This window comes from Rosa chinensis, chromosome 6 (genome assembly GCF_002994745.2).
Source record: "Rosa chinensis cultivar Old Blush chromosome 6, RchiOBHm-V2, whole genome shotgun sequence".
Lineage (NCBI taxonomy): Eukaryota > Viridiplantae > Streptophyta > Magnoliopsida > Rosales > Rosaceae > Rosa > Rosa chinensis.
Genome location: NC_037093.1, coordinates 20098389 through 20110930, shown reverse-complemented (window position 1 = coordinate 20110930; position 12542 = coordinate 20098389). Strand labels below are relative to the sequence as shown.

General features: G+C 38.2%; 2 protein-coding genes and 1 pseudogene across 2 annotated transcripts; 2 read left to right on the top strand and 1 right to left on the bottom strand.

Annotated features, from left to right (window-relative positions):
- Nucleotides 1–2981: 2981 nt before the first annotated feature.
- On the bottom strand, nt 2982–3631 carry LOC112174863 (zingipain-2-like). The gene is made up of 2 exons (XM_024312694.2): nt 3397–3631; nt 2982–3172 (listed from the first exon to the last, which is right to left on the bottom strand). The coding sequence occupies exons 1-2, from the start codon at nt 3581–3583 to the stop codon at nt 3006–3008; spliced, it is 354 nt and encodes a 117-aa protein (XP_024168462.2). The 5' UTR covers nt 3584–3631; the 3' UTR covers nt 2982–3005.
- Nucleotides 3632–4499: 868 nt separating this feature from the next.
- On the top strand, nt 4500–5623 carry LOC112171017 (pentatricopeptide repeat-containing protein At3g54980, mitochondrial). The gene is made up of 2 exons (XM_024308263.1): nt 4500–4993; nt 5203–5623. Exons 1-2 carry the CDS (start codon nt 4500–4502, stop codon nt 5621–5623), a joined length of 915 nt encoding a protein of 304 aa, XP_024164031.1.
- Nucleotides 5624–6996: 1373 nt separating this feature from the next.
- Nucleotides 6997–11428, top strand: LOC112171016 (annotated as a pseudogene).
- Nucleotides 11429–12542: the final 1114 nt, after the last annotated feature.

The window sequence follows — 12542 nt, the reverse complement described above, 5'->3', positions numbered from 1 at the left end:
AGAGCTTCATACACAGCAGAGTGCTGTAAGGAAAGAAAAACTATCCTTCCTTGAAAGTCCAGAAAGTGCTAGGGTCCCTATCATAGCACTCAATGAATCAGACTGGTATGAATTCCATAATCTGATAGGAAGGCACAATCCTGAAAACCTAGTTCCTCCAACCCTCTTTATTGTCTCAGGACCATATGTTGGAAGATACCTGGTAAATGTTCAGAGTGAACATCCTCAAGAACACAAGCTATGGCTTGTTGAAAATGGTTTTGTCCATAATTTATGGACTAAAACTAATGATGATCTAAGAGGCTTGCCGCCTATTATTGTCAACACGGTCAAGAACATCAGAAAAGACAACTGTATGCTTCGTCTGAAGTTCAGATCCACACCTCCTGAATGGATCCAGAAGACAGATGGTGAAGTTGAATATATTCCTCCATATCATTATGTGAGAATTATTCAAAGAAGATATCTTCAACCAGCCTGTGTAGCATACAACGGCCAACCAAATTCTAGCATTCCCTGGATGAAGGCCATGGCTCTTGACTACATCAAAAAGATCATCTCTGAAGACATCAACAACACTTTCCTGGCAGCAGGAGAAAAGACAATTATCACTGCTTACGATCATCCTGACGTAGTCAGCAGCGATATATTCCTATCTCTAACCAGAAAAGAGATAGACTCGACAATGGCATGCATGCGTTGGGTGGAAAAGCTTGAAAATGACAACCACTACAAGATGTATGTTGATACAGACGTCGAGGATAATGCAACAACAGCTCGCATGGCCCAGACAGACAACAACTCCTTTGTCTTTGGCCACCATTCTGAAACGGACGAGAACATGTGAAGCTACAGGTGAAGAATCAGCACCAAAATAGCAACTGTAGAACTTTAGACTTTTCTAAAGCTACTTTTGCTTTTTCCTTTTCAAAAAGAAAAGGTTAAGTGAAAAACATTTCACTTTTTCCTTTTGCTTTTCCCTGACCGACCTCCACCAGCAGGAGCACTACGAAAAGCAGAAGTCACGGAGTTGTCCTGTACATTTTGTAATTTGAATTCTAGTTTGAGTTCCGCTCCCTATATATGGAGCTTCAGCTTCTCTTAGAAGGGATTCGAAAATTTCCATATCAATTCTAGATTCGAAAATTAGATCAGAAAATTGAGTAGAAGAGTCTTCTCTCAAGAAGTAAGAAAGCCATAGTAAGCAGTGTGCTTTTCTTACCTATTCAGTGTGCAGTAGTGTGCTTTCATTACAAGTAAGTACCTGTTTTTCATTCCTATGGATAACTAAACAGCCTTGTGCTGTTTATCCTAGAATGAAGCTCTGAATTTCTAGCATGTATTTCTGTTGAATAATAAAAGGGAATACCCACCCATGTTTGTCAAATGTAGCAGAACTATCTATCACTATACTATCTAGTTTGCATTATATCTGTTATTATCTCTTAACCGTGTTTTTTCGTCCATCACCATCTACTTCCTATGTGCATCTAAAGTTTGAAAGGTCTTTTTCACCAGAAAAACTCAGTTTTAAAACCAAGATTAAGACAAGCAGCAGTGATTCCACCTGTTAAAGTATCCGTTAGGCAGGAGGCCGTTAGGAGAAAAACTTGGGTATGTTGAAGGCTAGTCTTGTTTTCAAACTTGCTTTAAAATAAAAGTTTCAAAGTTGAACAAAATCTCTAAAACTCAGGATAACACATAGGAACAACCCCTTTTGGTCTTTTTCCAAGCAAATAGTAAAATACGAAAAGGTTGGTGCATTTGGGAACAATACATAGGATTTTTGGGCAAAAGGGAATTACCCCTTTTGTATTCACCCACATGCATACTTCTTGAGGTAAATTTAATTTTGAAAAAAAAAAAAATATATATATATATATATATATATATATATATTTTTTTTCTCTCAACAATCGCACATTTGTTAATCCGGCAGATACGGATTTAGACTGAGTTATCAACGATCTGCGGGATAATGGAGCAACTACACATATATTCTCAGCAACTAAAGTAAATAAGAATTTGTATCTGGCATTAATGTCGTCGCTGTTCCGGCATCGAATTCAGAAGTCTGGATGCAGTATCAAGCTATGTTCATGTATCGTCGTCGTCGGTAATGTAATTAAAGTGAAAAAGGCCCGTGAAGCTTAGGATTCTAATCATCTCGACGATCGAGATGATTTGCAGAAATCTCAATCTGATTTGCTGGAGAAAGGGTTTGGATTTTTGTGGGATGAGAATGAAACGCAAGGGCTGGCATTGATGGCGGGAGGAGGTATACCGCAACAAGACGAAAATGACATAATTGCATGAATTTGATATATTTGGAACAACAGGGCCTTGGGAATCGATTTAGGGAGCTGAATTGTGCAAACAATGATTTGTTCAATTGAAGAAGAATCATCCATTCTTGTCAATCTGAACCTTTTCTTATATCCACTCAAATTGCTTGATTTGATTATTTAGATATACAATTGCAACTGCAAATATGAATTTCTATCAAAAAAAAAAAATGTTAAGTATGAATTAGGATATGTGATCAAGGTTTAATTGCGCAAATTTTGATTATATGCGTGATGTGATTGATGTTTTCATCTTCCTTAGAAACTGAACTTGTGGTCTTGTAAGTAAGTGCAAATGTAGCAATTTAGCAATTGGTTATTAGGACAAGGCCATTGAGAATAGTATGATTGGATCATTTTAAGGTTTGCTGCAACTATTTGGACTATTCCAATATAGCAAATATAAATAAATAAATAAATAAACAAAAAAGTTTGATAAATTGAAAAGCTATATATATTTAGTATGATTGAATTATTTTCAGGTTTGCTGCAACTATTTGGACCGTTCCAATATAGCAAATATAAAACTAAAAAAAAGGGAAAAAGAAAAAGAACTTTGATAAATATGTGTTGCAGCTTGGTGAACTCGCTTCAAGTACCAAGGACTCTAGACCCTCGGAGGATGTGATCGCGAGAGATGAACGGGAAGGAAGGCCAATGTTACATAAAACCACCTGGCTTATCCACATTTCTTTTAATTCGGAAGTATCCACCTTTTCTACCGCAGGTCGTGCCCCAAGAATTCTTCACTAACCAGAAGTCTATGTCATCTTCCTCAGTCCCGTCTGTGTCATCTTCATATGGCTTATCCACATAAAGCATCTGCCCTGTCGTGCATATATGTGATAAAAAAAAATCAAAAGAAATACACGTCAGTAGCTGCTTGGAGTAAATTCACAGCTATTTGTCTATTTGATCATTTTTGTTTTTCAGAAAATAAATTTATTGGAAGAACAAAAGAAACGGAACAAATTTTTGTAGATGGGAACTATTTGTCTATCTGATAATTTATTCTTTAGCACTGTAGTTGCGACGTAATTATAATTCTTACCGCCATGTTGCCGTCTAATTCTTACAGCTCCTTCATATACCGAAATTTTGTATTCAGGAACAAAATAATGAAACAAAGAACAGTAAGGAATCTTCGGTATTTTCATGCCACCTTTGGGGAGTTCATCCTCGGTTTTATCACCAAATATGTTCAGCTCAGGTTCAGTATTATTATACTTGGCTCGCATTCGCTCGTAGTTTTTCTTGAATATTTCGTAACGCTTCTCCTTTTCTGAATTATTGGAGTAGACACGATTATGCTCGACCATCCACTCTTCAAACTTTTGCGTAATATTGATCGTGGATTTCTTGTATTTTTCAGATGGTAGTACTTGGTCTGATGTAATTGCCAAAGTCCCGAGCATGATGGTGATGACCAACATTACTATTTTATTTTGAACAATAGCCATTCTTGGATTTCAAAGAGATCGAAAAGGGAGAAGAAATAGAAGAATAAGAGAGAAGAATGTGACTTTCTTGTCTTTATATAGTCTTGTCTTACAAATCCTCCTCTCAACCAATTTGATGGAGAAAACACAATCCATATTGACTTTGAATTCTCGAGCTCTTCTTGTCCATTATGGCTTCCCAATCCAAGTTGATTAAGAAGTCCGATCCAAATTACCTTCGTACATGTGCTCCACAAAATTCTCTAAAAAAAAAAAAAAAAAAAGGAAAAAAAGAGGCCTTATGAGGTAAATAGTTTGTGGCCTCATGCGCAATTAGCCCTAAACCCTAAACTCTAAACCCACACGGCCATCGTGAAATCACTTCACAGCTTCACTTCACTTCACTGTTCTCCTTCAACAAACTCAAAACAAGAATGAAATCTCACTTCCATTCCTCACCCCTCCCTTCACTCCGTCGCTTCTACCTCTTAAACGAGAGGCCTCTCCTCACAACCACTACCACCGCCGTCGAAAATCCATTCTCCGGCCAACCCAATTCCACAAGCCTCCGATTCAACCCAAACCTAACTCCTAAACACTCTTCTGGGCCCACAAGACCGATCCCAGTTCCGCTTTAGACCTCTTCAAACGCGCTGAAACGAACCCAGGTTTTGTCAACGGCGTCGACACCGTTGCTGTATTGCTTCACATCTTAATGGGCTTTCCAGAGACTCGTGGGCGTGCCAAGACATTGCTTAACCGCTACGTTTCCGGCGACTCCGGCCCTCCTCCGGCAGTCTTTCTTGATCGTCTGCTGGACTGCGCAAAGAGGTTTGGTTTTGATCTGGATTCCATGGTTTTCAGTTACTTGTTGAATAGCTATGTTAGAGCGAATCGAATAGGGGATGCTGTTGATTGCTTTAACAGAATGGTGGAGGTTGAGATATATGCTAGTGTTGAATATGTGAACATTGTGATGACGGCATTGGTTAGGAGGAACATGTTTGAGGAAGCACGTGAGTTGTATGGTACAATGCTTGGGAGAGGAGTTGGTGATTGTGCCACTCTAAATGTCATGATGCGTGCTTGTTTGAAGGAGGGGAAGCCGGAGGCGGCCGAGGAGTACTTTCGGAAGGCAAGGGGGAGAGGGATAGCAGCTGATGCGGCATTGGGGCTGTTTGTAAGAGTCCTGATTCGCGTTTGGCTTTGGTATTGTTGGGTGAAATGAGAGAAATGGGGTGGGTTCCTTCCAGGCGTACGTCTACTCCAACTGTTATCACTTACACCAGCCTTATTAATGGGTTATGCAAAAGCAATAAGATAGATCTTGCTTTAGAAATGTGGCATGAGATGAAAAGTAAGGGAATCAAAATGGATGTTACTGCATAATCTGCTATCATTGATGGGTTTTGCAAAAGGCGAGACATGAAAAGTTGCTGCGAACTTTTCTCGGAACTTCTGGAAGTTGGTTTATCTCCAAATACAGGTGTTTATACTAGCATGATTTGTGACTTCCGGAATGTAAATAACATGGAAGCAGCTATTGAGTTACATCAGAAAATGATAACTGAAGGCATTCCATGTGATGTGAAAACATACATTGCATTAATCAATGGACTGCTAAGAAAGGGTGATTTACAATCTGCATCAGATCTTTACTCAAAGATGCTTTCGAAGGGGATTACACCTGATATCAACACATATACAGTTCTAATAAATGGCCTTTGTTGCAAACGACAATTGGAGAAGGCACGCAAAACCTTGGAATACATGAATAGAAGGAGAATGACTGCTAGGGTTCATATTTATACTGCTTTGATTGTTGGGCACTTCAAGTAGGGAAATTTGCAAGAATTGTTTAGGTTGCACGATGAAATGCTAGACAAAGGCCTCGTACCTGATGACATTACTTGTGATATTCTTATAAATGGAAAGTTCAAAGGCATAACTGCTCTTCTGAGTACTTCATGAGTCTAGGTACTTGTAGGTTATTGTTTGATCATGCTTCCAACTTTTGTTTGCTCATCGGGTGAGAAATTACTATGGCCTGGAATGTTCATAGAGTCTCTTTCACGTCTCTTTGGGAAATATTATTCCGGGCTTGACTTTTATGGTTGTGACATTACAAGTAGAATCAGTCATCTTCATTAATAGGAATCTCAAATAGATTCTGAAATCTGAACCTGCTACCATCCTCTTCATCTATTGGACTGCTTCTGGAAATTGGATGGAAATGCAGCTCAAAGGTACAAATAGCTTGGATTTTATCCCTTCTGTCTTTTTATTGCAGTTCATCATGTTACGGTTGTCTTGTTGCACAGATTAAGTTAGGTTATTTAACACCCATAATGCTTTGTATTTTGCAATGGAGATTTGTTGAATTGTACCTAATATGTGATACTTACAGTTTAAATGTTGAGGGGTTTTTGAATATAAACTGACTTTACATCCAAGGGCGTATCTAGGGGTGGTGATTGAGGAGGGTCAATTGACCCTTTGACAGTCTGAATTTAGCTTTTAAATTTCAATTTTGTGTTTCTCGTTTGACATATTTTGTAAAGCCTTTGTTGACCCCTCCACCTCTTTCCAAATTCTATGACTTTTGATTATTTTTTTGTTTACTTTTTAGTAAAACATCCAAGTTTCAATCGATTTAAGCCATGAACATAAGAAAAAGTCATAAAATTATCATTTATTGTGCACTACGAAAAGTCGGTTCTTTTGTACATAAAGATAGTAAGCTATTTTGATCATATTCTTGATCCTCCTTGATAGGATTTCTAGCTACGCCACTATATATCTCTGTTTATCAACAATAGGCAGCCAGAAAAGATGTTGCTTTCTTGGTTTGGTTAAGTGAACAATGAATCAAGTTATTGGAATCAATTACTGTGCTTAGCATGTAATGATTGGTAATATCATTCTCTAGGCCGCATTTTCTGACAGTTTTTTTCTTCATGTTGTGTGATGGTTTGAAACTTTGAATAATGGAAGTCAAATGTGAAAAGAAAAATAAATTGTGTGATGGTCGAACATGTTGGAGATCAGTGAGGCGTCGATTCGGAATGTCTTTAGCATATTTTGAATTCTTATTTGCGTTTTGTTAATTGATTTAGTCAAAGAGTCTTCGTAAGAATGCAGAGAGAGTTTGTGTATCTAGACAGAGTTGGAAATTGAATATTTGTATTGAAAACTCTACTCATAGCATTACCATGAATGCTGTGCAGGTGGAGAATGAGGGAAGCGACTTAGTCACCGAGGTTTTGTTGGCATTTCCGGATGTTCAGGCAGAGCATTTGGCACATGTGGCGGCAACCTCCAGTGTAGGGAAAGGAGGGAAAGGAAAAGTGAAAGGTTCTAGTACTAGCTACGCTGTTCAACCTGTTGACCCTAAAGGCGTGCCTGCTTCCTTGACCAAAGGGACTGGGCGAGGGCGAGAGCGTAACCTTTGATGTGTTGGCTGTTCTCACCCATACGTTGAAGCCATTTCCGGAGAAAATTATGCAGGCTGACATTGAGCTCCTAGTGTTTCAGGATACCGCACACTACCTCTCTCATGCAGTCAAGGCACAAACAATCAGTGTTAAATTGCCTGATGCAAGGATTGAATCTTATACGAGAGTAGACAATACAAAGACTGTTGGTTCAGAGATCAAATATGGTCCTTATGAGAATCTCCCTCCCTTTTCATACTCACCTATTGTTGTTCATTTTGAGAGCAATCAACCCTTTGCTGTTGCTGAAGAGTTGGTGCGAGAGATAGAGATTTCCCATTGGGGTAATGTTCAAGTGACAGAGCATTACAAATTTGTCCATGGAGGTGCCCAAAGCAAAGGAGAATTTTCGAGGTCCTTGTTTATTTGCATTTTCTTGTCAATACTATGCTAGCCGGGACTTTGGAGTTTGATTTGTATTATTGGCCATTTTTTCTGCAGGCTTGATTATCAAGCCGGACCTCACGTGAGAGGTCAGTATGCCATTAGGCGTCTTGTTGCAAAGTTGCCACCAAGAGCTCATTCTGTCTATTATAGAGACGAAATTGGTAATATTTCAACATCTAACTTATGGAGTGATTCTAAGAAGGTAATAAATTTAAGTTAAGTGACCTATGTTTATAGTTTTTTATTTCTTTATTCCTGATTTTGCTTAACTCTTCTATGTGATTGCAGACAGAACTAGAAATTGAGCCTCGGTATCCTGTGATTGGTGGTTGGAAAACTGCATTTACCATTGGATATGGTTTGCCACTTCATGACTTTTTATTTCAGTCTGATGGAAAACGCCTCATTGGCTTAACTTTTGGTTGCCCTATGAATGAGGTGGTCATCAACACTCTCATTGTGAAGGTTGGTAATGCGATGATTTATTTAAACTAGTTTTTCTAATCCTTTATTCTTCCACTTGTGCTGGCTACTTTATGTGTTAGAACTTGGATGGCGATACTCAATTGCTTTTGTATAAACTACTTTTTAGTGTGTGGCGTGTATCTATTTGTATTAGAGAAGCATTAAAAGAAGAATTGTAGTAAGATTATGTAAAGAAAGACATTTTCTTTATGCTTAATTTTGGGATTGCAAACTACAGGTTTTTCTGCCTGAGGGTTCTAGAGATATATCTGTATCTGCTCCATTTCCGCTGAAAGAATCATAAGAGGTATTGTGGACTAAGTTCTGATGTCATCCTATTCACTCTTGTACATGTTGATGAAAAGTTTTATCCCACCTATATCAAAATGGTTTTTTATTTTTATTTTAATTTTTTTATGGGCTATTCTTTTTCTAATTCAATACTATTACGACTCTTACAGACAAAGTTTTCCCACTTGGATATTGCTGGTAGGCCAGTGGTTGTACTGGAAAAGACTAATGCTGTGCCAGAGCATAATCAGAAATTCCAGGTATTACTATTGCAGTATTGCCTATTTCTAAAATAACATTGCATGAAAAAATGGGTGGTTACAAAATAGAGAAATTACACACACGCGCACACACCCACCCACACACACACACACATTATAAATGGTCCCTGTGGTTTGGGGTGATGCTTCTTGCCTATGTGGTTTCAAAATTTTTAATTTTGGTCATGTAGTTTAATAAATTTATCCATCTTTTGTCCAAATATTAAACATTCGTCCAATTCCATTAGTATGCACTCACATGCTCATCACATGAGGGGCTAAAACTGTCTTTTCATTTTAAAACATACTCATCCATTCTTCTTTACCCGTGTTTCAACTGCATCTCTCTTCCCCCAAGTAACCGTTTCTGAGAACACTAGAAGAAATTGAAGAACCTTGTTGAATTGATACCAGATTAAAGCTTCGATTGCTATAGGGTTTGGAATCACATCATATTGGGCCAAGAGAATTAGGGCAATTTGCTACAACCTCTTCTTCCTCACTACTCTCAGTACCTCAGTACTCTCCTCTTCTTGCTTCATGACTCTGCCACGACCACAAGGGCTAGATGAGGTTGAAGTTGCAATGCCAAAAAGGGACAGGGTCTCCTCTGTTTTTTTTTTGGATGAAGTCACAACTGGTTCTTCTTCTTCCGTTTCCCAACCCAAAACTTAAGATCCAAAACCCAATACTATTTCTCGGTGAGATTGAGAATCAGCTCAAGTAGAGATTAAATTGACCTTGAAGAACCGGCCAGGTTGAACCTCTCATAAAAAAACTTGAAAATTTGTTGGAGAGGAAAAGCACCCATCAAACATGAACTATAAGACCTTCTTTGTGTTTATTACCAAGGTATGAGAGAGAAGCCCTCATCGTTTAGTGGCATAAATCTCTCCTTTGTACGTGGGAGATCCTGAGTTTGACTCAAGGATGACCAAACACACTTTTGTGGAGTGCTGATTACGGCTTCCTAATTTATAGTAGCATTTTTATTTATGTATATGTTTGCTAAGAAAAAGACGTTAGTGGAAGGTCTATTGGAGAAGAGCGGCTCTGTTTCCTGCTATATATTGCAGTTATCTCACCCTTACCCGACGACTCTGTCATGTTGTTGTTGCCTTTTTGTCCCCTTGTTCGTTTTCTCTGTTCTTTTCTTTTTTTGTTCTTCTTCCAAGACATTGTTATTTCAATATCATGGACTGTAGACATCCCAGTTCATAGACTTTAGAACTTCATATTTATGGAGACGGGTTCTTTTAGTGTATGTTTTTGTGCAATTAGTAATAGTTATTTTAGTCATAGGCATTGTTTTTCTCTCGCATAAAATTTCAGGGGTGGTGAAGAAGGCATAAATTCTATAGGGGTGCTTGGTGCTTGCTGTTGTTTGGGTCATTTGGCTGGAAATAAATCAAATTTGAGGACAGGGTTGGGGACGACCAAGAGTATTTATAAGGGACAGATTAAGTTTTGACCTTCCCTTTGGGCTCGGGTTCACTAGTTTTTCTGTAAAATATATTTTAATTAATTAATTTACTTCTAACATTTTATTGGTCTAGGCGGTTTGCTTGCTTTATTAGCTTTGTTGGGTGAAGTTTTGGCTTCCCCAAGGGTTCTTGTGTGTCTTTCTTGTCCATGCCGTATACTTTTTATTTATTCTAAGCAATGAATCTGGTTTCTTTTCGATAAACAATGAATCATCTCCTTCTGATCATTTTGATAAACAAACAACATTCTAGGAGTTTCCAAAACATTTACCGAAGTGAGCTTCTCACTTAATTAATTGCTTATGTTGACATGTGGACCTGTTTTGGTATTCCGTTATAATTGTCCACCATTTTATGTTGCTGCTTTTTTTATGCTTAATTTGCAGGTCTATTACAAGTTCAACAGCCTTGCGATGCTTATGGAGCCTTTGATGTTGATTCCTGGATTTTTCTTCCTGTTTGTTGCCGGCATTGTCTGCATGCATGTAGACTTGTCCATCTCCAAATCTTCTGCTTCTTATCTGGCAAAACTACAGTGGGATGAAGTAAGTCATTTCTTAATCAGTTTCTGTTTATAATTTAGAAAACATTTATTTATTTACTGCTGCGTTGTTCTAGGTGCAAGCAACAATTCAGCAGATTCAACATATTATCAACCGAGGCCTCGTGATACATGATAAACTGGAAGCATCATTATGTGATCTTTCTCGGACAGGGGACATCCAAGCCTGTAAAGCAGCACGAAAAGCAGCTGATGGTTCGTTGAAATAGCTTTCCAAAGAGATTAAGCCCTTGTTGGCATTCTTGCAATCATCTCAGCAGGCTGCTCACATACTTCCCAAGGTTGGTTTGCATTTCAATTGTTGCAGTTATACATTTGTAGAGATTTGGGTAAATAAATGAAATCTCACTGAACATGATGTTTGGAGTGAATCTCAAATGTTGGTCTAGTTTTATTGATGTTGGACGTCGGAAATGTAATTTTTGTCTATGTACTATCGAAACATTCAATTTAATTGGAAATTATCTCTCTGCTTGGTATTTCATGTCATGCAGAATTTTATCACGCTGCACATCTTTTAATTATTGTATTTAATATTGCTTGTTTATATAGGTGGAGGAGCTGGTGACCAAGGAGAGAGATTTGGAAGAACGGTTATTGATGAGATATAAGAAATGGGCGCATTTTTTCTGCGCTTGTTATAAATTTTCTTCTGGAACTAGTTAATGATTTCAATAGAAGACTAGGTAATTTTAGTTTTATTTTTAAGTACATTGTACTAAAAAGTTGAGGATTCAGTTAAACTCAGGCGTCAAATTAAACAGATGCATTGATATTTCTGTGGAGAAAGGGTTTGGATTTTCTTGGGATGAGAATGAAACACAAGGGCTGGTATGGATGGCGGGAGGAGGTATACCGCAACAAGACGAAAATGACATAATCGCATGAATTTGATATATTTGGAACAACAGGGCCTTGGGAATCGATTTAGGGAGCTGAATTGTGCAAACAATGATTTGTTCAATTGAAGAAGAATCATCCATTCTTGTCAATCTGAACCTTTTTCTTATATCCACACAAATTGCTTGATTTGATAATTTAGATATACAATTGCACCTGTAAATATGAATTTCTAAAAAAAATGTTAAAGTATGAATTAGGATATGTGATCAAGGTTTAATTGCCCAAATTTTGACTATATGCGTGATGTGATTGTCTGTTGAAGTCATCTATGTTTATAGTGAAGTGGAGCTCTTTTCGTTTTCGAATTGCAAAGAAGCTGATATTGCAAAGAAACCTCAAGGCTCAAAAACCACCGTCGTCACTGCTGGGCTTCAAGAGTAAAAGGACTGCTGTCAGAGTTTTAACTACCACATGCTAATCGGAAGCGCTCCTCCGGCATGGTTCATCGAAGGCGCTGCTCCGGCATGGTTCGTAGGGCCGCTGCTCCGGCAGATCATCGGAGACGCTGCTCCGGCATATTGTCTTTGACATCATTGAAACCCGAAGGTGTCGTTGTGAGGAGGGTTTTTTAAAAGGTGGTGGAGATCGATGGAATGAGGTCTGAACCTTTTGTCTTCCAGGCTGCTTTGCTGCTTTCTCCTTCTGCTTTTCCACGCTGTTGTGCTCCGTTGTGTCCTCCTCCTTTTCTTTGGCTATGAGGGCCTTTTTATATTCAGCATGCTTGGGTTGTCGAGATTGAATGGATCTCACCCATTTTAGTTTGAGTGGGAATCTTCTTCTCTATAAAGACCATGCCAGCTTGTATTTATCTTCTATTTGATTTCTCTATTATGTGGAGTCTAGGAGTGTGTTTAAAGATAAGCTTGATGGAATCATATGTTCCTTCAATTATATATTTTGTTTTCTGAAAAA

What these genes read in the sequence shown, in the direction of transcription:
- LOC112174863 (XM_024312694.2), bottom strand. Translation starts at nt 3,583, where the DNA reads ATGCGAGCCAAGTATAATAATACTGAACCTGAGCTGAACATATTTGGT. An exon ending in AATTAGACGGCAACATGGCG is followed by an intron (nt 3,173 to 3,396) that starts GTAAGAATTATA and finishes TATGCACGACAG; the next exon opens with GGCAGATGCTTTATGTGGAT.
- LOC112171017 (XM_024308263.1), top strand. Translation starts at nt 4,500, where the DNA reads ATGGGCTTTCCAGAGACTCGTGGGCGTGCCAAGACATTGCTTAACCGC. An exon ending in CTGATTCGCGTTTGGCTTTG is followed by an intron (nt 4,994 to 5,202) that starts GTATTGTTGGGT and finishes GTTTTGCAAAAG; the next exon opens with GCGAGACATGAAAAGTTGCT.